At 45.4% G+C, this 26500-nt stretch overlaps 1 protein-coding gene across 1 annotated transcript in view; it reads right to left on the bottom strand.

Annotated features, from left to right (window-relative positions):
• LOC116976518 overlaps positions 1 to 22937 on the bottom strand; it is a 37705-nt gene extending 14768 nt beyond the window's left edge. The window contains exons 1-3 of the mRNA XM_033026410.1: positions 22722 to 22937; positions 20618 to 20962; positions 16443 to 16790 (exon numbers count right to left, since the gene is read on the bottom strand). Of these exons, the coding sequence (XP_032882301.1) occupies positions 16443 to 16790; positions 20618 to 20882 (613 nt within the window). The 5' untranslated portion in view covers positions 20883 to 20962; positions 22722 to 22937. The remainder of the gene's footprint in view (positions 1 to 16442; positions 16791 to 20617; positions 20963 to 22721) is intronic.
• Positions 22938 to 26500: the final 3563 nt, after the last annotated feature.

Genomic DNA, 26500 nt, shown 5'->3' with positions numbered 1-26500 from the left:
CATATCCACCGTCAACCCTTTAAGAATAATTTGCCAGTCTATCTTGGCCAATTCACGTCTCATACCCTCAAAGTCACCCTTCTTTAAGTTCAGGACCCTTGTTTCTGAATATACGAGTCTACCAGTCACTTGCAAGCTCTTGCCCCACCCCTACTCCCTCACCACTTTCCACCAGCTCTCTCCTACTCCATCAGTCTGAAGAGGTCTTGACCCGACACACTGTCTGTACATTTACCTTCACAGATGTTGGCTGACCTGCTGAGTTCCTCTGGGACTACTATCTACATTGGAGATCCTTGGACTATCTTTGATTGGACTCACTGGCTTTATCTATTTGATCATCGATTAGTGTGGAAACAGGCCCTTCAGCCCAACTTGCCCACATCGGCCAACAATATCTAGGTATGTTGCAAAGCCCACCTGAAGCGTCGCTGAAAATCTGTCGCTGCGGGTGTGCGCGATTTTGACGCCGTTTAGAGGGGGGCGGGTTTAAAACGCGATTTTCTCTAGGCTGTTCAAATCGAAGATGTTCAGCCTAGTTCATTATTAACGAAAAATCGCTGGAAGACCCCGTCGCAAAAGCTATTATTAGTTTTAAAGGCCTCGTATAATAGTTATAGTAGTTTAAAAATCAATCTCTAAACCCGCGACCACCGGCAGCTGTCAGGGTCTCATAGAGCAAATAATTGAAGGTATGCTGCTTATTTTTACATTAAAAAGGGCTTCTTAAGATCCCTTTATACAAAGTTTAATATTGCGAGAAGCTCATTTTGGGCCCATTATATCCCGCAGTATTTTTCTGGGCATTTGGGGGCACAAATCTACCGCAATGTGAACGTTCCAAACCAGCGCGTTCGCAGGATCCCACTAGAAAGCTGATTTTAAATGGACTTTAATTTACAGCAATTGAACACTAAATTCCTTCCATTTGGCCTATAAATTAATGTAAATGAGATTTAAAAATCATGTTTTATTGTGAATTATTTATGAATATTATTTGGACACTTAGGCTATTTAAAAATGTTAATCATTTATTAAGAAATGGATAGATGTTTAGATCTAGTAATTGAAGTTTGAAATTAGCTACACTTGGGTAACTAACTAATTATATGCTTTAATTTCAGGTCATCCAAGTAAGATTATTTTATATTTGTTTCAGAATGGTTCAATCTACGATAACTGAAAATTTCAATCAGTTCTCTTAATTTTTAAGAAGGTTATGGGCTTTTGACTGCACACGATCACAGCTTTTTTGTTATGTCCATAGAAAATCAATAGGGAACAAGATGCTAATTTCCGAGTATGAAAATGGCCATAACTTTTTAAATACTTGAGATATGAAAGTGAATTAGGTGACAAATTAAACTTCTTTTTATGCTTTATCTGATGGGATAAATTACAGACTTGATTTTTTAAATCTCAAAATTTTGTAACATTGCTACAATATCCCAGCTGCACTAGTCCCACTTGCCTGTGCTTGGTCCATATCTCTCCAAAACTGTCCTATCCCTGTACCTGTCTAATTGTTTCTTAAATGATGGGATAGTCACAGCCTCAACTACCTCCTCTGGCAGCTTGTTCCATACACCTACCACACTAGTACCTGAAAATCAGTATTTTGCTGAGAAAATCAGTATGTTTATGCGGTGCCGTTTTGCTGAAAAGAATGTTGCTTTTATGTGCGGCCATACCCATGTAAGAGTACAAGAATGCATAACTTTGCTACCAAATGACATGTCTTCTACGCACCTTACTTAACAGTGCATTCATTGCCATCTCTTTGTATGCTACTGTTTGAACGGCTGCTTCCTGCTTTTAGCACCAGATGATGATATAGAATCCATTCTGGAAGTATCCCTCTCCCTCCCTCGCTCCCTCTCTCTCTCTCCCTCTCTCCCTCCTTCCTCTCCCTCCTTCCTCCCTCCTTCCTCTCTCCCTCCCTTTCCCTCGCTCACCCCCTCTCGAAACCCCCCACATCCTACCTACAATGGGCCAACCAGAACTCACACAGAACTCCAAATACAGCCAAACCAATGGTTTATAAAGATGCAGCATGACATCCTGACTTTTACACTCACGCTGCTACCAATTGAAGTCACAATGAAGTTGACAGTAACTAGAAGGTGTAGTGGTGTAACAGAAAAGAGGGTGGGGGATGAGCGACTCCAATAGGAAATTATTTATTTAATTGTTGTCCAGGGAAGGTTATAATGTTGAAAGATGGGGCCCTGTTTGGTGAGCACAAGATGGTGAGGTCAGATTCAGGCTAACACAATAAGGTAAAGTGTGACTGTAAGCTTGGAGTTAGGAGCCGGGGCAGAAACGTGATGCTCCACAAATTGCCAACATATGTGTATTTGTCTATCTAATTTGTTAGAAAGCATAAATACAGGGCTGGATTTATGTATAAACTAGACAAGCTTAAGTTTAGGGCCTCGAGATCTAGGGGGGCCTACGCTCGCTGCACCAAGGTGTGTTAAACTTTTGAGATAGTGGCGTTGTTACAAAATCTACCATTGGTGGCGCTGTGCTTGCGATTCCGGAGGCTTTGGTCCTATTGATGATCCCTTTTCCCGTCTCCAACGAACCCCCTCCTCGTGGACCCCCCCTCATGACCATCTTCCGGCTTTAGACCTTTTTATCCAAAACTGCAGGCGGGGCATCAACCACCTCAACTTCTCCACTCCCCTGTCTCACTCTAATCTCTCCCCCCCTGAAAGTACTGCCATCGACTCACTCCGCAACAACCCAGACTGGGTTATCAAACCCGCCGACAAGGGAGGTGCCATGGTAGTCTGGCGCGTTGATCTCTACAAAGCTGAGGCCACGCGCCAACTCTCGGACACCTCCTCCTACTTACCTCTGGACCAGGGGATGGGGGGGCCTCACAAGTGAAATAGCTTAGGGCCTCTCTTCATCTAAATCCGACCCTGCATAAATATATACATGAAAATGAATCGGTATGGGCAAGTTGGGCCGAAGGGCCTGTTTTCACGCTGTATGACTATGAAAACTAAAAGATTCAATACTTTTAATGTTTTTAACATTGTAAATATTGTAAACTGAAATAAAAATGAACGCGCAAAACTGCTATCCCACCCCTGGCATGCTCTATATTTTCACTAACGGAGATCGTTTAGTATTGTGTAAACTGAACTTACTAGTGACAATCATCTTGGTTCCGTTCCCTCTGATATCTCCCCACACTGTGCAGTAATAGACGGCAGAGTCATTGAGCATCACGTTTGTGACATTCAGGATGAAGCTGCTGTTGGAGGCCTCTTTGAACGGCTGGAACCGCTCAGTGAATCCTGGTCTCCTTCGTACGCTGCCTCCTGCCTCGTGTGTTAAAACCCACTCCATGTCCTGCCCGGGTAGTTCTCGGTACCAGTGGACATCAGTGTTTCCCACTTCAGCGTTCTCCATGGAGCACCATAACCGTGCCGTGTGACCCTCAGTGACACGCTCCAGCCTCGGGAATTGGATCAGGATCGGAGGATTCGCATCTTTAATGGGAAAATACGTCTTCTTAAAAAAAAAACACTCAGCACAACCATGCTTAAAGAGTGCACAGAATCTAACACTAAATATGTAGAATTGTTTTAGTCATTCTATGGGATGGGAGATTGCAACCTTCACGTGGTCCACCCTGTTTCGACTAATGCAATCAACCCGACGTGCACAAACCACTAGATGTAGTGTTTCGTTAGGCTGTGCATGCTGTACACAAGAAGTAGTTATTCTATCGCATGCAATATGGAGTCCTTTTGATTCGGGCCATAGGTGTGCACAGCACAGGAATGGGCCCTTGTGATACTTAAACCAGAACAATGTTACTGAGTTCAGTGATCCTGCAATATTATATAACCTGTGCATGGGGCCAAACAAAGTTCTGAATAGGTTTGTGGAGAGGTTTGCTCGTGCTACTCAAGAGAGTTTAAACTAGTGAGACAAGGAGTTGGGACCCAGAATGACAACGGACTCATATGTAGACAATAGAACAGGCAAGTCCAGTGGAAGCATTGGCAGAGATGGGAGGGGGAGCATGAGAGGACTGGTAGGTTTAACTGCATTTAAACCAAGAAGCACAGGAGGTGAGACGGATGAGTTGAGAGTGTAGATCACCACACAAGATTATGAGGGGAAGCATGGATGAAGGAAGAGCTGTAATCTATTATTAATTTATTATTAAGTAAGTGGGGCATTTGGGATATATCAGGACAGGGTGGAGTCAACATGTTTTTGTAAAGGAAATCATATTCAACAAATCAGCTAATTTTTTGGGATTGTAGTTAGCAGCACAGATAAGGGAAAACTAGCTGATGTGAATTTGGACTTTCAGAAGGCATTTGACAAGCAACAAAGGTGCAGATAAAAATAAAAACTCACATATACCTGTCTTTCCACTCGCTATTCATTACACAGCCCTAGCCCCTCTGGGTACATTTATCTGCCACATTACCTCCACCTTCCGGTTCCGATCTATCTCACCATCCGCCCACGGGTTCCACATTTTATTCCAACCTTTTCTTATCAGATTTCATTATTTGTAATCTATTGTCTTTTTCCGCTTATCACCTCCAGTCTTTGTTAATATCTTCCCCTATCCCTCCTGCACATCATTCATCTGATAATCAACCCTTCCATATACAATGTTTAAGAAGGAACTGCAGATGCTGGAAAATCGAAGGTACACAAAAATGCTGGAGAAACTCAGCGGGTGCAGCAGCATCTATGGAGCGAAGGAAATAGGCAACGTTTCGAAACGTTGCCTTTTTCTTCGCTCCATAGATGCTGCTGCACCTTCTGAGTTTCTCCAGCATTTTTGTGTACCTTCCATATAGAAACATAGAAACATAAAAATAGGTGCAGGAGTAGGCCATTCGGCCCTTCGAGCCTGCACCGCCATTCCCTGCTTTCTCTCCATACCCCCTGATCCCTTTAGCCACAAGGGCCACATCTAACTCCCTCTTAAATATAGCCAATGAACTGGCCTCAACTACCTTCTGTGGCAGAGAATTCCACAGATTCACCACTCTCTGTGTAAAAAATGATTTTCTCATCTCAGTCCTAAAAGACTTCCCTCTTATCCTTAAACTGTGACCCCCTAGTTCTGGACTTCCCCAACATCGGGAATAATCTTCCTGCATCTAGCCTGTCCAACCCCTTAAGAATTTAGTACGTTTCTATAAGATCCACCCTCAATATTCTGAATTCTAGCGTGTACAAGCCGAGTCTATCCAGTCTTTCTTCATATGAAAGTCCTGCCATCCCAGGAATCAGTCTGGTGAACCTTCTCTGTACTCCCTCTATGTCAAGAATGTCTTTCCTCAGATTAGGAGACCAAAACTGTACGCAATACTCCAGGTGTGGTCTCACCAAGACCCTGTACAACTGCAGTAGAATCTCCCCGCTCTTATACTCAAATCCTTTTGCTATGAATGCTAACATACCATTTGCTTTCTTCACTGCCTGCTGCACCTGCATTCCTACTTTCAATGACTGGTGTATCTCCCCTTTTCCTAATCGGCCACCATTCAGATAATAGTCTACTTTCCTGTTTTTGCCACCAAAGTGGATAACCTCACATTTATCCACATTATACTGCATCTGCCATGCATTTGCCCACTCACCCAACCTATCCAAGTCACCTTGCAGCCTCCTAGCATCCTCCTCACAGCTAACACTGCCCCCCAGCTTTGTGTCATCCGCAAACTTGGAGATGTTGCATTCAATTCCCTCATCCAGATCATTAATATATATTGTAAATAGCTGGGATCCCAGCACTGAGCCTTGCGGTACCCCACTAGTCACTGCCTGCCATTGTGAAAAGGACCCGTTTACTCCTACTCTTTGCTTCCTGTTTATCAGCCAGTTCCCTATTCACATCAATACTGAACCCCCAATACCTTGTGCTTTAAGTTTGTTTACTAATCTCTTATGTAGGACCATGTCAAAAACCTTCTGAAAATCCAGATATAGCACATCCACTGGTTCTCCCTTATCCACTCTACTAGTTACATCCTCGAAAAATTCTATAAGTAAGTAAGTTTTATTCATATAGCACGTTTTAAGTCAACTCGCATTGACATCAAGAGGTCACATAAAGCGCTTTACATAAATTAGTTAATAAGTTTCCATACAAACCAGAGAAAAAGGATAAAAAAATAAAGAAAATGGACACAACACATTTTAGAGTTTAACACAAATGTCCCCCCACAGCACAATCAAAAATTTCCACTGTGGGGAAAGGCACCAGAAAGTTAAGTCCTCTTCCTCTGAAACACCTGAGGTCGGGGTCCATTTGTGGCCTTGCAGCCAGTCCGATGATTTTCAGGGCCCTCTTGACGTGAAGATGGAACTCCGGCGTCGGGTGAAACATTCCTCAGCGGCTTGGAAGTTCTGGAACTGCTGCCTCCTCCCCGGAGACCGGAGACCGGGGCACTTGTAGCCCTCAGGCCGCACCGGTTGGAGCTCCGACCCCGGCGAACTCGATCCCTGGCTCCGCGGCGCTCCAAATCCAGCGCCGCCCGCGGCCGGCCGCCCGCAGCCACAGCTCTGCGATGTTGGGAGTCGGCGGCCACAGCGCTCCGGAGCTTACCGCACGGCGACCCGGTAAGGCATCGCTCGCTCCCTGTTGGTATCCCAGCGCTGTGCAGCTGCCGAAGCTGTAGTCCCGGCCAGTCCCGACAGGAAAACGCCACTCCATTCTCGATGGTAGGCCGCGAGGACTGTGCGAAGAAGCAGCTTGGAGGGATGCTGCCTCTCTGACCAGGTAGGTGAATAAAAATTAAAGTTTCCCCCTTCCCCACCCCCACCCACCACATAAAAGACCTCCAACTAACAAACTAACATTTTTTAACAGGACTTAAAATAAAAAAAAGGTGAAGAGACGGACTGCGGACAGGCTGCCATACACAGACGGTGCCCACTCCTGCACATCCACCATCTTTTTTTATAAGATTCGTCAGACATGATTTACCTTTCATAAATCAATGCTGACTTTGTCCAATGAATTCACCACTTTCCAAATGTGCTGCTATCCCGTCTTTAATAACTGACTCCAGAAATTTCCCCACCACCGATGTTGGACTAACTGGTCTGTAATTCCCCGTTTTCTCTCTCCCTTTTTAAAAAGGGGGGTTACATTAGCTACCCTCCAGTCCTCAGGAACTACTCCAGAATCTAAAGAGTTTTGAAAAATTATCACTATTGCATCCACTATTTCTGCGGCTACTTCCTTAAGTACTCTGGGATGCAACTTATCTGGCCCTGGGGATTTATCGGTCTTTAATCTATTCAATTTACCTAACACCACTTCCCGGCTAACCTGGATTTCACTCAGTTCCTCCATCTCATTTAACCCCTGGTCCCTTGCTATTTCCGGCAGATTATTTATGTCTTCCTTAGTGAAGACAGAACCAAAGTAGTTATTCAATAGGTCTGCCATGTCCTTGTTCCCCATGATCAATTCGCCTGTTTCTGACTGCAAGGGACCTACATTTGTTATAACTAATCTTTTCCTCTTCACATATCTATAAAAACTTTTGCAGTCAGTTTTTATGTTCCCTGCCAGTTTTCTTTCACAATCTATTTTCCCTTTCCTAATTAAGCCTTTTGTCTTCCTCTGCTGGACTCTGAATTTCTCCCAGTCCTCTGGTAGGCTGCTTGTTCTGGCTAATTTGTACGCTTCATCTTTTGTTTTGATATTATCCCTGATTTCCCTTGTTATCCACGGATGCACTACCTTCCCTGATTTATTCTTTTGCCAAACTGAGATGAACACTTGTTGTAGTTCATCCATGCAGTTTTTAAATGCCTTCCATTGCATATCCACCGTCAACCCTTTAAGAATAATTTGCCAGTCTATCTTGGCCAATTCACGTCTCATACCCTCAAAGTCACCCTTCTTTAAGTTCAGGACCCTTGTTTCTGAATATACGAGTCTACCAGTCACTTGCAAGCTCTTGCCCCACCCCTACTCCCTCACCACTTTCCACCAGCTCTCTCCTACTCCATCAGTCTGAAGAGGTCTTGACCCGACACACTGTCTGTACATTTACCTTCACAGATGTTGGCTGACCTGCTGAGTTCCTCTGGGACTACTATCTACATTGGAGATCCTTGGACTATCTTTGATTGGACTCACTGGCTTTATCTATTTGATCATCGATTAGTGTGGAAACAGGCCCTTCAGCCCAACTTGCCCACATCGGCCAACAATATCTAGGTATGTTGCAAAGCCCACCTGAAGCGTCGCTGAAAATCTGTCGCTGCGGGTGTGCGCGATTTTGACGCCGTTTAGAGGGGGGCGGGTTTAAAACGCGATTTTCTCTAGGCTGTTCAAATCGAAGATGTTCAGCCTAGTTCATTATTAACGAAAAATCGCTGGAAGACCCCGTCGCAAAAGCTATTATTAGTTTTAAAGGCCTCGTATAATAGTTATAGTAGTTTAAAAATCAATCTCTAAACCCGCGACCACCGGCAGCTGTCAGGGTCTCATAGAGCAAATAATTGAAGGTATGCTGCTTATTTTTACATTAAAAAGGGCTTCTTAAGATCCCTTTATACAAAGTTTAATATTGCGAGAAGCTCATTTTGGGCCCATTATATCCCGCAGTATTTTTCTGGGCATTTGGGGGCACAAATCTACCGCAATGTGAACGTTCCAAACCAGCGCGTTCGCAGGATCCCACTAGAAAGCTGATTTTAAATGGACTTTAATTTACAGCAATTGAACACTAAATTCCTTCCATTTGGCCTATAAATTAATGTAAATGAGATTTAAAAATCATGTTTTATTGTGAATTATTTATGAATATTATTTGGACACTTAGGCTATTTAAAAATGTTAATCATTTATTAAGAAATGGATAGATGTTTAGATCTAGTAATTGAAGTTTGAAATTAGCTACACTTGGGTAACTAACTAATTATATGCTTTAATTTCAGGTCATCCAAGTAAGATTATTTTATATTTGTTTCAGAATGGTTCAATCTACGATAACTGAAAATTTCAATCAGTTCTCTTAATTTTTAAGAAGGTTATGGGCTTTTGACTGCACACGATCACAGCTTTTTTGTTATGTCCATAGAAAATCAATAGGGAACAAGATGCTAATTTCCGAGTATGAAAATGGCCATAACTTTTTAAATACTTGAGATATGAAAGTGAATTAGGTGACAAATTAAACTTCTTTTTATGCTTTATCTGATGGGATAAATTACAGACTTGATTTTTTAAATCTCAAAATTTTGTAACATTGCTACAATATCCCAGCTGCACTAGTCCCACTTGCCTGTGCTTGGTCCATATCTCTCCAAAACTGTCCTATCCCTGTACCTGTCTAATTGTTTCTTAAATGATGGGATAGTCACAGCCTCAACTACCTCCTCTGGCAGCTTGTTCCATACACCTACCACACTAGTACCTGAAAATCAGTATTTTGCTGAGAAAATCAGTATGTTTATGCGGTGCCGTTTTGCTGAAAAGAATGTTGCTTTTATGTGCGGCCATACCCATGTAAGAGTACAAGAATGCATAACTTTGCTACCAAATGACATGTCTTCTACGCACCTTACTTAACAGTGCATTCATTGCCATCTCTTTGTATGCTACTGTTTGAACGGCTGCTTCCTGCTTTTAGCACCAGATGATGATATAGAATCCATTCTGGAAGTATCCCTCTCCCTCCCTCGCTCCCTCTCTCTCTCTCCCTCTCTCCCTCCTTCCTCTCCCTCCTTCCTCCCTCCTTCCTCTCTCCCTCCCTTTCCCTCGCTCACCCCCTCTCGAAACCCCCCACATCCTACCTACAATGGGCCAACCAGAACTCACACAGAACTCCAAATACAGCCAAACCAATGGTTTATAAAGATGCAGCATGACATCCTGACTTTTACACTCACGCTGCTACCAATTGAAGTCACAATGAAGTTGACAGTAACTAGAAGGTGTAGTGGTGTAACAGAAAAGAGGGTGGGGGATGAGCGACTCCAATAGGAAATTATTTATTTAATTGTTGTCCAGGGAAGGTTATAATGTTGAAAGATGGGGCCCTGTTTGGTGAGCACAAGATGGTGAGGTCAGATTCAGGCTAACACAATAAGGTAAAGTGTGACTGTAAGCTTGGAGTTAGGAGCCGGGGCAGAAACGTGATGCTCCACAAATTGCCAACATATGTGTATTTGTCTATCTAATTTGTTAGAAAGCATAAATACAGGGCTGGATTTATGTATAAACTAGACAAGCTTAAGCTTAGGGCCTCGAGATCTAGGGGGGCCTACGCTCGCTGCACCAAGGTGTGTTAAACTTTTGAGATAGTGGCGTTGTTACAAAATCTACCATTGGTGGCGCTGTGCTTGCGATTCCGGAGGCTTTGGTCCTATTGATGATCCCTTTTCCCGTCTCCAACGAACCCCCTCCTCGTGGACCCCCCCTCATGACCATCTTCCGGCTTTAGACCTTTTTATCCAAAACTGCAGGCGGGGCATCAACCACCTCAACTTCTCCACTCCCCTGTCTCACTCTAATCTCTCCCCCCCTGAACGTACTGCCATCGACTCACTCCGCAACAACCCAGACTGGGTTATCAAACCCGCCGACAAGGGAGGTGCCATGGTAGTCTGGCGCGTTGATCTCTACAAAGCTGAGGCCACGCGCCAACTCTCGGACACCTCCTCCTACTTACCTCTGGACCAGGGGATGGGGGGGCCTCACAAGTGAAATAGCTTAGGGCCTCTCTTCATCTAAATCCGACCCTGCATAAATATATACATGAAAATGAATCGGTATGGGCAAGTTGGGCCGAAGGGCCTGTTTTCACGCTGTATGACTATGAAAACTAAAAGATTCAATACTTTTAATGTTTTTAACATTGTAAATATTGTAAACTGAAATAAAAATGAACGCGCAAAACTGCTATCCCACCCCTGGCATGCTCTATATTTTCACTAACGGAGATCGTTTAGTATTGTGTAAACTGAACTTACTAGTGACAATCATCTTGGTTCCGTTCCCTCTGATATCTCCCCACACTGTGCAGTAATAGACGGCAGAGTCATTGAGCATCACGTTTGTGACATTCAGGATGAAGCTGCTGTTGGAGGCCTCTTTGAACGGCTGGAACCGCTCAGTGAAGCCTGGTCTCCTTCGTACGCTGCCTCCTGCCTCGTGTGTTAAAACCCACTCCATGTCCTGCCCGGGTAGTTCTCGGTACCAGTGGACATCAGTGTTTCCCACTTCAGCGTTCTCCATGGAGCACCATAACCGTGCCATGTTACCCTCGGTGACATGCTCCAGCCTCGGGAATTGGATCAGGATCGGAGGATTCGCATCTTTAATGGGAAAATACGTCTTCTTAAAAAAAAAACACTCAGCACAACCATGCTTAAAGAGTGCACAGAATCTAACACTAAATATGTAGAATTGTTTTAGTCATTCTATGGGATGGGAGATTGCAACCTTCACGTGGTCCACCCTGTTTCGACTAATGCAATCAACCCGACGTGCACAAACCACTAGATGTAGTGTTTTGTTAGGCTGTGCACGCTGTACTCAAGAAGTAGTTATTCTATCGGATGCAATATGGAGTCCTTTTGATTAGGGCCATAGGTGTGCACAGCACAGGAATGGGCCCTTGTGATACTTAAACCAGAACAATGTTACTGAGTTCAGTGATCCTGCAATATTATATAACCTGTGCATGGGGCCAAACAAAGTTCTGAATAGGTTTGTGGAGAGGTCTGCTCGTGCTACTCAAGAGAGTTTAAACTAGTGAGACAAGGAGTTGGGACCCAGAATGACAACGGACTCATATGTAGACAATAGAACAGGCAAGTCCAGTGGAAGCATTGGCAGAGATGGGAGGGGGAGCATGAGAGGACTGGTAGGTTTAACTGCATTTAAACCAAGAAGCACAGGAGGTGAGACGGATGAGTTGAGAGTGTAGATCACCACACAAGATTATGAGGGGAAGCATGGATGAGGGAAGAGCTGTAATCTATTATTAATTTATTATTAAGTAAGTGGGGCATTTGGAATATATCAGGACAGGGTGGAGTCAACATGTTTTTGTAAAGGAAATCATATTCAACAAATCAGCTAATTTTTTAGGATTGTAGTTAGCAGCACAGATAAGGGAAAACTAGCTGATGTGAATTTGGACTTTCAGAAGGCATTTGACAAGCAACAAAGGTGCAGATAAAAATAAAAACTCACATATACCTGTCTTTCCACTCGCTATTCATTACACAGCCCTAGCCCCTCTGGGTACATTTATCTGCCACATCACCTCCATCTTCCGGTTCCGATCTACCTCACCATCCACCCTCGGGTTCCACATTTTATTCCAACCTTTTCTTATCAGATTTCATTATTTGTAATCTATTGTCTTTTTCCGCTTATCACCTCCAGTCTTTGTTAATATCTTCCCCTATCCCTCCTGCACATCATTCATCTGATAATCAACCCTTCCATATACGATGTTTAAGAAGGAACTGCAGATGCTGGAAAATCGAAGGTACACAAAAATGCTGGAGAAACTCAGCGGGTGCAGCAGCACCTATGGAGCGAAGGAAATAGGCAACGTTTCGAAACGTTGCCTTTTCTTCGCTCCATAGATGCTGCTGCACCTTCTGAGTTTCTCCAGCATTTTTGTGTACCCTCCATATAGAAACATAGAAACATAAAAATAGGTGCAGGAGTAGGCCATTCGGCCCTTCGAGCCTGCACCGCCATTCCCTGCTTTCTCTCCATACCCCCTGATCCCTTTAGCCACAAGGGCCACATCTAACTCCCTCTTAAATATAGCCACTGAACTGGCCTCAACTACCTTCTGTGGCAGAGAATTCCACAGATTCACCACTCTCTGTGTAAAAAATGATTTTCTCATCTCGGTCCTAAAAGACTTCCCTCTTATCCTTAAACTGTGACCCCCTAGTTCTGGACTTCCCCAACATCGGGAATAATCTTCCTGCATCTAGCCTGTCCAACCCCTTAAGAATTTAGTAAGTTTCTATAAGATCCACCCTCAATATTCTGAATTCTAGCGTGTACAAGCCGAGTCTATCCAGTCTTTCTTCACATGAAAGTCCTGCCATCCCAGGAATGAGTCTGGTGAACCTTCTCTGTACTCCCTCTATGTCAAGAATGTCTTTCCTCAGATTAGGAGACCAAAACTGTACGCAATACTCCAGGTGTGGTCTCACCAAGACCCTGTACAACTGCAGTAGAATCTCCCCGCTCTTATACTCAAATCCTTTTGCTATGAATGCTAACATACCATTTGCTTTCTTCACTGCCTGCTGCACCTGCATTCCTACTTTCAATGACTGGTGTATCTCCCCTTTTCCTAATCGGCCACCATTCAGATAATAGTCTACTTTCCTGTTTTTGCCACCAAAGTGGATAACCTCACATTTATCCACATTATACTGCATCTGCCATGCATTTGCCCACTCACCCAACCTATCCAAGTCACCTTGCAGCCTCCTAGCATCCTCCTCACAGCTAACACTGCCCCCCAGCTTTGTGTCATCCGCAAACTTGGAGATGTTGCATTCAATTCCCTCATCCAGATCATTAATATATATTGTAAATAGCTGGGATCCCAGCACTGAGCCTTGCGGTACCCCACTAGTCACTGCCTGCCATTGTGAAAAGGACCCGTTTACTCCTACTCTTTGCTTCCTGTTTATCAGCCAGTTCTCTATTCACATCAATACTGAACCCCCAATACCGTGTGCTTTAAGTTTGTTTACTAATCTCTTATGTAGGACCGTGTCAAAAACCTTCTGAAAATCCAGATATAGCACATCCACTGGTTCTCCCTTATCCACTCTACTAGTTACATCCTCGAAAAATTCTATAAGTAAGTAAGTAAGTAAGTTTCATTCATATAGCACGTTTTAAGTCAACTCGCATTGACATCAAAGTGCTTTACATAAATTAGATAATAAGTTTCCATACAAACCAGAGAAAAAGGATAAAAAAATAAAGAAAATGGACACAACACATTTTAGAGTTTAACACAAATGTCCCCCCACAGCACAATCAAAAATTTCCACTGTGGGGAAAGGCACCAGAAAGTTAAGTCCTCTTCCTCTGAAACACCTGAGGTCGGGGCCCATTTGTGGCCTTGCAGCCAGTCCGATGATTTTCAGGGCCCTCTTGACGTGAAGATGGAACCCCGGCGTCGGGTGAAACATTCCTCAGCGGCTTGGAAGTTCTGGAACTGCTGCCTCCTCCCCGGAGACCGGAGACCGGGGCACTTGTAGCCCTCAGGCCGCACCGGTTGGAGCTCCGACCACGGCGAACTCGATCCATGGCTCCGCGGCGCTCCAAATCCAGCGCCGCCTGCGGCCGGCCGCCCGCAGCCACAGCTCTGCGATGTTGGGAGTCGGCGGCCACAGCGCTCCGGAGCTTACCGTACGGCGACCCGGTAAGGCATCGCTCGCTGCCTGTTGGTATCCCAGCGCTGTGCAGCTGCCGAAGCTGTAGTCCCGGCCAGTCCCGACAGGAAAATGCCACTCCATTCTCGATGGTAGGCCGCGAGGACTGGGCGAAGAAGCAGCTTGGAGGGATGCTGCCTCTCCGACCAGGTAGGTGAATAAAAATTAAAGTTTCCCCCTTCCCCACCCCCACTCACCACATAAAAGACCTCCAACTAACCCACCACCGATGTTGGACTAACTGGTCTGTAATTCCCCGTTTTCTCTCTCCCTTTTTAAAAAGGGGGGTTACATTAGCTACCCTCCAGTCCTCAGGAACTACTCCAGAATCTAAAGAGTTTTGAAAAATTATCACTATTGCATCCACTATTTCTGCGGCTACTTCCTTAAGTACTCTGGGATGCAACTTATCTGGCCCTGGGGATTTATCGGTCTTTAATCTATTCAATTTACCTAACACCACTTCCCGGCTAACCTGGATTTCACTCAGTTCCTCCATCTCATTTAACCCCTGGTCCCTTGCTATTTCCGGCAGATTATTTATGTCTTCCTTAGTGAAGACAGAACCAAAGTAGTTATTCAATAGGTCTGCCATGTCCTTGTTCCCCATGATCAATTCGCCTGTTTCTGACTGCAAGGGACCTACATTTGTTATAACTAATCTTTTCCTCTTCACATATCTATAAAAACTTTTGCAGTCAGTTTTTATGTTCCCTGCCAGTTTTCTTTCACAATCTATTTTCCCTTTCCTAATTAAGCCTTTTGTCTTCCTCTGCTGGACTCTGAATTTCTCCCAGTCCTCTGGTAGGCTGCTTGTTCTGGCTAATTTGTACGCTTCATCTTTTGTTTTGATATTATCCCTGATTTCCCTTGTTATCCACGGATGCACTACCTTCCCTGATTTATTCTTTTGCCAAACTGAGATGAACACTTGTTGTAGTTCATCCATGCAGCTTTTAAATGCCTTCCATTGCATATCCACCGTCAACCCTTTAAGAATCATTTGCCAGTCTATCTTGGCCAATTCACGTCTCATACCCTCAAAGTCACCCTTCTTTAAGTTCAGGACCCTTGTTTCTGAATATACGAGTCTACCAGTCACTTGCAAGCTCTTGCCCCACCCCTACTCTCTCACCACTTTCCACCAGCTCTCTCCTACTCCATCAGTCTGAAGAGGTCTTGACCCAACACACTGTCTGTACATTTACCTTCACAGATGTTGGCTGACCTGCTGAGTTCCACTGGGACTACTATCTACATTGGAGATCCTTGAACTATCTTTGATTGGACTCACTGGCATTATCTAGCACTAAACGTTATTCACGTTATTCCCTTTATCGTGTATCTGTGGATGGCTCAATTGTAATTATGTATTGTCTTTCCACTGACTAGTTAGCCCGCAAAAGCTTTTTACTGTATGTTAGTACACGTGACAATAAATTAAACTCAAACTCATAACATCAAGCTTGGCTTTTTCTTAAGAAATTGATAATATTTCTTCTCCCATTGGATTTTATGAGCTAATCTATTCCTTTTAACAACATATGAAGTGATCCTCTTTCTCTCCTTACTCTGATATGTTTCAGGAGGGATATGGGCCAAATGTAGGCAGGTGGGACTAGTGTAGCTGGACATGTTGGCCGGTGTGGGCAAGTTGGGCAGAAGGGCATGTTTCCACGCGGTATGACTATTTGACGTTATGCTTTTAGTTGGTAATATCTTCCATCTCTGACAGCTCAAACCCAAAGGCAAATCCTTTTTCATCCACAAACCATTTGCGGAGACTATTTACACTTTTGATTTTTGTTCCCTTGTACTCGTCCTATCACACACTTATCTATTTCTTAGTTGTTGCACTTTACACGCCAAGGATAACTTCCCCACTCTCTGTTTTACTGGGAGTGGTCACAGAATTCCCATGTGTCGGTGAGTCATTGCGTGAAGGTTGAAGTGTGAGCTGCTGTTATCGTCAGTGTAGGCAAATAATGACTTACCAGTTACATTGAGCTGGGACCCTGCTCCATAGATGTAACTCCACACACTGCAGTTGTAGACAGCTGTGTCATTGATGGAGACATTGGCGATGGTCATAATGTAATTGTTGTTCATGGCATTCCTGAAAGACTTAAAGCGGTCAGAGATACAGCCAGACCTGGTGACGTTGCCATCCACAAAGTGGCTCATTATCCACTCGCTGTTTTTCCCAGGTCGCTGCTGGTTCCAGTGGACGTCAGTGTCATTCACACCAGCTTTGTGCAAGACACATTGCAACTGCACAGTTACACCCTCTGCCACCTTGCTGACTGACGGAGACTGGATAAGGACCGGATCATCCAGGGGATCTGTGTGAATATACATAGAGCTCAATGGAAGGCATCATATTTCTCCAGCATTTAGTGTGTAACAGTTTCTAAAATGTGGATACCATCACATACTTCCCAGGGAGGCTCAGGATAATTGAAGAGTAAGATTATCGAGGATGTCAGATTTATCCATGTTCTCCGGACTTGCTGGCTGACCTTTTAAGTTACTCCAACAGCTTTTCCCTTTTTTTTTAACATATTATTTGCTTTCCAAACTGCTCATTCTATCTACATGTTGACTTTAAGTTATTTTATGTATGAGAACACCCAGATTCTTCTGACCTTAGTCTCACAACATTAAAAAAAATGCTTTGCATGTCAATTTTTCCTACAGAAGTGAATGAAGATATAGTCCATCTGACTTGTCCAGCTCTTTATACTTGTCTGTGCCCCTTGAAGCCTCCTCACATGTTGCATCGCCTAACAACTAACCTGAATATGCTATGTGTTCAAGAAGGAACTGCAGATGCTGGAACCCTGGATATGTTATACTTGGTCTCCTCATCCTCGATTGTGATAAGGTGAGGGTCCCAGCACCAAATCGTACTCCACCTCTCACTAGTCACAGCCCCTCAGCTTGGATACCTGCTGTTCATTCCAGTTCCTCCAGAGATTCTACCCTACTTTGCTAGTTACAAACATCTAACAACGTGAGCTTTAAAAGATTTCTCAACCATGATGTCCATTTCATACATCCACGTTGACTCTGTTCTTACACCGCCCCTATTTTTCTGCCTTTGTGTCGGATTCTTATCTTTCCTTTACTGCCGATGGTGCAATGAGTTATCTACTTCACTGGAACATGGAAATTATATTGAGGGAGAATTGCAACCGTGCTTCACACTATTTAACATGGATTAGGGGCCCGCATCAACACAATGCTGATAAGCAATGACTCAGATCCAGACAACTATGAACTGTCAGCCTGATGGAGGGCATGAACACAGGTGATCAACGTGTACACAAAATGCTGGAGAAACTCAGCGGGTGCAGCAGCATCTATGGAGCGAAGGAAATAGGCGACGTTTCTGGGCGAAACCCTTCTTCAGACTGATAGGGGGTGGGGGGGAGAAGGAAGGAAAAAGGGAGGAGGAGGAGCCCGAGGGCGGGGGGATGGGAGGAGACAGCTCGAGGATTAAGGAAGGGGAGGAGACAGCAAGGGCTAGCAAAACTGGGAGAATTCAACGTTCATGCCATCGGGGCGCAAACAACCCAGGCGGAATATGAGGTGCTGTTCCTCCAATTTCCGGTGTTGATCACTCTGGCAATGGAGGAGACCCAGGACAGAGAGGTCGGATTGGGAATGGGAGGGGGAGTTGAAGTGCTGAGCCACCGGGAGTTCAGGTAGGTTATTGCGGACTGAGCGGAGGTGTTCGGCGAAACGATCGCCCAACCTACGCTTAGTCTCCCCGATGTAAATCAGCTGACATCTAGAGCAGCGGATGCAGTAGATGAGGTTGGAGGAGATGCAGGTGAACCTTTGTCGCACCTGGAACGACTGCTTGGGTCCTTGAATTGAGTCGAGGGGGGAGGTGAAGGGACAGGTGTTGCATTTCTTGCGGTTGCAACGGAAAGTGCCCGGGGAGGGGGTGGTACGGGAGGGAAGGGAAGAATTGACAAGGGAGTTGCGGAGGGAGCGGTCTTTGCGGAAGGCAGACATAGGGGGGGATGGGAAGATGTGGCGAGTCGTGGGGTCACGTTGCAAGTGGCGGAAGTGGCGGAGGATTATGTGTTGTATTTGCCGGCTGGTGGGGTGAAAGGTGAGGACTAGGGGGACTCTGCCCTTGTTGCGAGTGCGGGGATGGGGAGAGAGAGCAGTGTTGCGGGGTATGGATGAGACCCTGGTGCGAGCCTCATCTATGGTGGCGGAGGGGAATCCCCGTTCCCTGAAGAACGAGGACATTTCCGATGCCCTGGTGTGGAACGTCTCATCCTGGGTGCAGATGCGGCGTAGGCGGAGGAATTGGGAGTAGGGGATGGAGTCTTTACAGGGGGCAGGGTGGGAAGACGTGTAGTCCAGATAGCCATGTGAGTCAGTAGGTTTGTAGTGTATGTCGGCCAGAAGTCTGTCCCCTGCGATGGAGATGGTGAGGTCAAGGAATGGTAGGGAAGTGTCGGAAATGGTCCAGGTATATTGGAGTGCCGGATGGAAGTTGGTGGTGAAGTGGATGAAGTCAGTCAGTTGTGAGTGGGTGCAGGAGGTGGCCCCAAAGCAGTTGTCAATGTAACGGAGGTAGAGGTCAGGGATGGGGCCCTGGTACGTCTCGAACAAGGATTGTTCAACGTACCCGACAAAGAGGCAGGTGTAGCTGAGGCCCATGGGTGTGCCCATAGCTACGCCTTGTGTTTGGAGGAAATGGGAGGAGTCAAACGTAAAGTTGTTGTGGGTGAGGACCAACTCCGCTAGGCGGAGGAGGGTGTCAGTGGCTGGGTATAGGTTGCTCCTCTGGTCGAGGAAGAACCGGAGGGCTTTGAGGCCATCGTGGTGGGGGATGGAGGTGTAGAGTGACTGGACATCCATGGTGAAGATGAGGGGGTAAGGGCCTAGAGAGTGGAATGCGCGGAGGCGGCGGAGGGTGTCTGAGGTGTCTAGAACATAGGTGGGAAGGGATTTGACCAAGGGGGATAGTATGGAGTCAAGGTATGTGGAGATGAGTTCGGTGGGGCACGAACAAGCAGAGACAATGGGTCTGCCGGGAGAGCCGGGTTTGTGGATTTTGGGGAGAAGGTAAAAACGGGCCGTGCGGGGCTGGGGAACGATGAGGTTGGAAGCTTGGTCGGGCAGGGCGTGGGAATTGATGAAGTCGGTGATGGTGCTAGATATGGTGGCCTGGTGCTCGTCAGTGGCGCCATGGTCCAAGGGTAAGTAGGAGGAGGTGTCCGAGAGTTGGCGCGTGGCCTCAGCTTTGTAGAGATCGACGCGCCAGACTACCACGTGTAACCTGTTTCTTCTCAGCCAGTCCTAGAGGCCTGGCCTTGGATCCAGTGACAGCGTTGTTGTTGTTGTTGCCTCTGCTCTGTGAGTGGTTCAATTATCAGTGATTCCTGGTTGAAAACCAGCCCGAAGGTTTGCCGGTCGGCGGGACTGGGAGCCCGTCAAAAGGCTCATCGGTTGGCATGACCGGGAGAGAGCTGGAGACGTCAGACACAAGGAGCAAGGGCCGGTGCGAGGTTGAATCAGGGAAATGTTTCCAGTGCCTCCAGGTAGTCTGCTGGAGGCATCCCTGGGCCACAAAGATGGCCGGGCAAGGAGAGGAGAGGGACTTTGGTTCGTGGGAACTACTCCAGTACATCGAGTTGTGGGCTGACCGGACGTTGCACTTTGAATGAAGGCGCCAAAACATGGCACCGCCAGCATTTGTAATATATGCAAAAATAATTTCACTGCACAGTTGCATATGTGACAAATAAAGAACTATTGAACCATTGGAATATGGAGGCAGCATTGGTTAATCTAAAGCCATGACAAGTTGTTGTTCTGCTCTCCTGTACCTTAACTCAAACTGCTGTGAGCAGTGCCCTGCTATTACACTGAGCACTGAACAAAGTATCTAGTTTTCTCTACAATGAAGAACACACTGCACATTTAAAATTTATTTCCCACAACCCAGACCTGACATCAGTTACCATATCAGTGCTCACACCATTAGTGAGGGGCCACAATGTATTGGTCTCCAGAATCTGGGCTCCAGTATGATCTCCTTACTCTTTCAGTACTCCCGGTACATGTGCCAATTCAAGGGAAGTGAATTACACCCAATATAGTTACACATAGGTTAATAAAACCAAATATAATTTGTACTCACTGGTTACGTTGAGCTGGGTTCCGTTCCCTCTGATATCTCCCCACACTGTGCAGTAATAGACGGCAGAGTCATTGAGCGTCACTTTTGTGACATTCAGGATGAAGCTGCTGTTGGAGGTTTCTTTGAACGGCTGGAACCGCTCAGTGAAGCCTGGTCTCCTTCGTACGCTGCCTCCTGCCTCGTGTGTTAAAACCCACTCCATGTCCTGCCCGGGTAGTTCTCGGTACCAGTGGACGTCAGTGTTTCCCACTTCAGCGTTCTCCATGGAGCACCATAACCGTGCCGTGTGACCCTCAGTGACACGCTCCAGCCTCGGGAATTGGATCAGGATCGGAGGATTTGCAACTTGAAAGGGAAAATATCAACAGATGAACACTAATGTTGGGGTTGCTAAATACTTTGTGTGTTTCAACTAAAAAATGCATTCATCCTTTGACATTAGATAACCTCATGTAAAAGTGATGCTAACTTGATTAGCAACTGATATTAAAATCATGATTGCAGCTGATTGCAACTTTCTCCCTGTTCACAATTATCTTTCGCTCTCTCATTCTCTTTCTCTCTCTCTCCCTCCAGTGTTGGGAGGTGTTGCCTCACAATGGCGATTTCATTTTTCATTTAGCTTTGTTTAGTCGTTTATTTAGTCCTTTGTTGCTACACGGAGATAAGCAGATCTCTGTATATTGGAGGAATAAGAGTGTATGGAAATAGTACAGTTGATCATTGAGGTGGTAATGTTAGTTCACTTTAGTGTAGAGATGCAGCATGGAGACAGGTCCTTCACTCACTGAGCCCATGCTGACCATCGAGTTATTGATCTCAGTGTGGCAGACGGTGCAACTAGGTTCAAATGTTTCTTTATTAGTCACATACACCGAGGTGTAATGAAATGCTTGTTGTCAATGCAGTACATAAAAAAAGAATACAAACATGACAATAATAAATAATTTTAACATAAAAAACATCCCCCCACAATGGTTTCCATTATGAGGGAAGACACTAAGTCCAGTCCCATCCCCATGTCCCCCCATAGTTGGGCCTATTGAGGCCTCCGCAGTCGCCGCTACAGAGGCCCAATGTTCCAGGCCGTTCTCGCCGGGTGATGGTGCTCCGGCGTCTGGAGAATCTTCTCAGCGGCATGGGACACCTGGAGCGGCCGCCTCCTTACTCGAGACCGCGGCTTCCGAAACCAACAAGGCCGCGCCGGATGGAGTTCCACAACTGGCGATCTCGGTGAGAGATCCCAGGCTCCCGATGAAAAGTTCAACGCTTCTGGCCGCTCCACAGACCCGCAGCTCCGTGATGTTCATCGGCAGACTTCAGCTTACCGGAGCTCCAGCCAGGCGACCCGGGCAAGGCATCGCCCGCTCCGCATTAGTGCTCCAGCGCTGCGCCGCTGCCGAAGCCGAGGTTCTGGGCGGTCCCCTCAGGAAACGCCACTCCAGGCCCGCTGGTAGGCCGCGAGGACGGGTCGAAGGTGCAGCCCGGAGAAAAGCTGCCTCTCCGACCAGGTAGGGACCCTGAAAGGTAGTTTCCCATTCCCCCCCTCCCCCCCACCCCTCATATAAAAAAGACTTGAACTCCAGAACAAAAACATTTTAACTAACTAAAAATAAAAAAAAGAGATGAAAAAACGGACAGCTGCAGGTTGGGCAGCCATAGCATACAGGACGGCGCCCCAGCTAATAGTGCCTGTGCATAAACTGTGAATGGCTCGATTGTAATCATGTATTGTCTTTCCGCTGACTGGTTAGCAGGCAACAAAAGCTTTTCACTGTACCTCGGTAGACGTGACCATAAAGTAAACTCAAGCAAAGTGATTATAAATGAAGAAACTAACCTACCTATACTGTAATTTCTTTACATTCATCTGTTCACACTATGTGTACCTCTCTGGCAATGCCGAATTACATTCTCCATCCTGATCTCAGAACGCAGTAACGAGTGACCTGCATTATTCAGTTAAAAAATAATTTTGACCTATTTTCATTCTCCATTTTGCAGTGTGAACTTTTACTGATGTCTGTCTCTGTAAAACTGACAACATGACATCATGATTCCTCATGATGTTAGGATTGGAATTAGAACCAATTTAAATACTCACTGGTTACATTCAGCTTGGTTCCATTTCCAAATATCTTCCCCCAAATGCCACAGATGTAATCAGCAGAGTCGGCAATCTCCACCTTTGTAATGGTCAGTGAGTAGCTGTTACTGGTGTTGTTCCTGGAAAGCTGAAATCGCTCGGAGAAGCCCGTTGACCTGTAAGTGTCGCCATTAACATCAAGACTAAGTATTTTTATTCCATTACGTGAGTTGTACCAGTGAACGATGTATATGTTCACATTGTATTTCACATTGGTGCTGTTCAGGACACACCGTATCTTCACTGTTTCACCTTCACGCACCACCAGAGCTCCTGGGGATTGGATCAGGGATGTGTTTGCCTTTAGACCTGTGGGTAATAACAACAAAAGATCAGAACAGATGATGACCACAAAAATAATTGTAAACAAAAGGCAGCATGAAAGCTCTTGGATATTTATGAATATTCTGCACATGTATCCTCAATTTGTAAACTCTCTTATTTTCTCCTGAGCTTCGCTCTTTCACTCTGCACTGAAATGACAAACAATACCTTTGGTAAAAGCAACAGCTCAAAAGTACAAACACTGAATATCAAAGGTTAAATCCTGCTCCATGTAAGTGCTTGTTGACTGTACACATTGCGTTAAACTGAGCAGTAAATCAGGAACAAAGCTGGCAGTTCTAGTAACATTAATTTAGTATAGCAGCAGGGAGGTTCTACTGCAGTTCTACAGGGTCTTGGTGAGACCACACCTGGAGTATTGCGTACAGTTTTGGTCTCCTAATCTGTGGAAGGACATTCTTGCCATAGAGGGAGTACAGAGAAGGTTCACCAGACTGGTTCCTGGGATGTCAGGACTTTCATATGAAGAAAGACTGGATAGACTCGGCTTGTACTCGCTAGAATTTAGAAATTTGAGGGGGGATCTTATAGAAACTTACAAAATTCTTAAGGGGTTGGACATGCTAGATGCAGGAAGATTGTTCCCGATGTTGGGGAATTCCAGAACAAGGGGTCATAGTTTAAGGATAAAGGGAAATCTTTTAGGACTGAGTTTAGAAAAACATTTTTCGCACAGAGAGTGGTGAATCTCTGGAATTCTCTGCCACAGAATGTAGTTGAGGCCAGTTCATTGGCTATATTTAAGAGGGAGTTAGATGTGGCCCTTGTGGCTAAAGGCATCAGGGGGTATGAAGAGAAAGCAGGTACAGGATACTGAGTTGGATGATCAGCCATGATTATATTGAATGGCGGTGCAGGCTCGAAGTGCCGAATGTCCTACTCCTGCACCTATTTTCTATGTTTCTATGTTTCTATGTATATGTAAGATTTTGTTGCAGTCGGATAAAGACTAAGGAAATTCAGCATGCTTCCAACAGCTCTTACAAATGTCTACACATGGACCGCATAAAGCATCCTGTTGATTACATCACAGCCTAGTTTGGCAATTACTCTACCCTACACTCCACGCTGCCTCTGGAAAGCAACCAACATCGTGAAAGATCATTCACTCCCCTGTCATTCCTATTTGTCCCCTCTCCTGTCGGGCACTGGACACAAAACTTCACAGCATCTGGCAGCAGTTCTACGATACAATACGATAACATTTTATTCATCCCCGGAGGGAAATTGTTCTGTCAACAGTCACAAAACTCAAGGTACTCAAATACTTGAAATTAAAAGTGAAAAAAAGAAAAAGACAAGCAACTGTTGGCTGGCTGCCGTGTGCACAGCGCCTTAACCAGAACGAACGAACAAACAAAACAAACAAACACATGCTTATGCCCTAGGAAGAGGATTCTAAAACTATAGTGCCCCGCACACCAGTTCCCACTTTGTTCTCTCATGGCAGTCCCCCCATGCCGGGTCCCCATTGTTCTTTGCAACAGCCCTCACTTTCCTTGGCTCCTACTCTTTCCCTGGTTACCCTCTTACTCTAATACAATTGTTCAATCCTTGGGATTCTTCTTAATTTTTAATTTTTTCTTGCCCCTTTCCTCTCCTAATTTTTTTTTAAAGTAGTCTTTTGCTCTCTTTATACCCAAGTGTCTCTCCTGTTTCATTTGCCTATGCCTGCCAAATGCTTCCCTTTCCTTCATCAAATGTGGGTGCCACGTTGGTGCATAAAGACTGCTACCTCACAGAGCCAGAGACCCGGCTTCAATCCTGATCTCAGGTGCTGTCTGTGTGGCGTTTGCATGTTCTCCCTGTCTAACCACATGGGTTTCCACTGGGTGCACCGGTTTCCTCCCACATTCCAAAGACGTGCACGTTTGTAGGTTAGTTGGCCTCTGTAAATTGCCTCTATTGTGTAGGGAGTGGATGAGAAGTGGGATAACATAGAACTAGTGTGAACAGGTAATCAATGGTCGGCATGGGCTCCATGTTCCAATGTGCCTGTTTCCATGCTGTATCACTACATGACTGAACTAAACTAAACTAAACCCTCAACGCCTTTCGTCGCTTTGTGTCCCTGATCCTACTATCTTAACCTTTCACTTCTCCGGGGTTGTTAGCTCTGAAACTGCACAAATCTCACTATTAGAAGACTCCTACAACCAAATGCTCCCAATCTGCTTCCACCAGGTGCTGCCTTATTGAAATCAGGCTTCCCTAATTTAGGACCTTGTCCTCCGCACCAATTTTCTCCATTTCCATAACTGTCTTGAAACTTAAAGCAAAATAACATCAATAAAATGACATCAATAAAATAACACCAATAAAATAACACCAATAAAATGATCCATTGCTAAAAAGAACATTTCCTGGAAGAACTCAGCCTATCAGGCAGCATATGTGGACCAGTCTGGACGCCAAACATCAACTGTCCATTTCCCTTACCAGTGGTTGCCTGATTTGCCGAGTTCCTCCTGCATTTTGTTTATTGCTCCACATTCCAATATCTGCCATATCTTGTGTCTCCATGCTCCAGGGATCCACAGACCACAGTCTGTTCATATTGATGGAAATGTGTCAGACTCGATAACAATCAACACGGGAGCACCTCAAGGCTGCGTGCTCAGCCCCCTGCTGTACTCACTCTATACTCATGACTGCGTAGCCGGTCATAGTGCGAACTCCATCATCAAGTTCGCTGACAACACCACTATTGTGGGACGTATCACTGATGGGGATGAGTCCGAGTATAGAAGAGAGATTGAGCAACTGTCCATATGGTGCCAGCACAATAAACTGACCCTCAACACCAGCAAAACCAAGGAACTGATTGTGGACTTTGGAAGGAGTAGGATGGGGATCCACAGTCCTGTTTATATCAACGGGTCAATGGTTGAAAGGGTCAAGAGCTTCAAATTCCTGGGCGTGCACATCTCTGAAGATCTTTCCTGGTCCGAGAACACTGATGCAATTATTAAGAAAGCACATCAGCGCCTCTACTTCCTGAGAAGATTACGGAGAGTCGGTTTGTCAAGGAGGACTCTCTCTAACTTCTCCAGGTGCACAGTAGAGAGCATGCTGACCGGTTGCATCGTGGCTTGGTTCGGCAACTTGAGCGCCCTGGAGAGGAAGAGACTACAAAAAGTAGTAAACACTGCCCAGTCCATCATCGGCTCTGACCTTCCTTCCATAGAGGGGATTTATCGAAGTCGCTGCCTCAAAAAGGCTGGCAGTATCATCAAAGACCCACACCATCCTGGCCACACACTCATCTCCCTGCTACCTTCAGGTAGAAGGTACAGGAGCCTGAAGACTGCAACAACCAGGTTCAGGAACAGCTACTTCCCCACAGCCATCAGGCTATTAAACCTGGCTCGGCCAAAACTCTGAACATTAAT

The sequence above is a fragment of the Amblyraja radiata genome, chromosome 8 (assembly GCF_010909765.2).
Source record: "Amblyraja radiata isolate CabotCenter1 chromosome 8, sAmbRad1.1.pri, whole genome shotgun sequence".
Lineage (NCBI taxonomy): Eukaryota > Metazoa > Chordata > Chondrichthyes > Rajiformes > Rajidae > Amblyraja > Amblyraja radiata.
The sequence above is the reverse complement of the archived record's forward strand: the minus strand, read 5'-3'. Positions and strand labels throughout refer to the sequence as shown.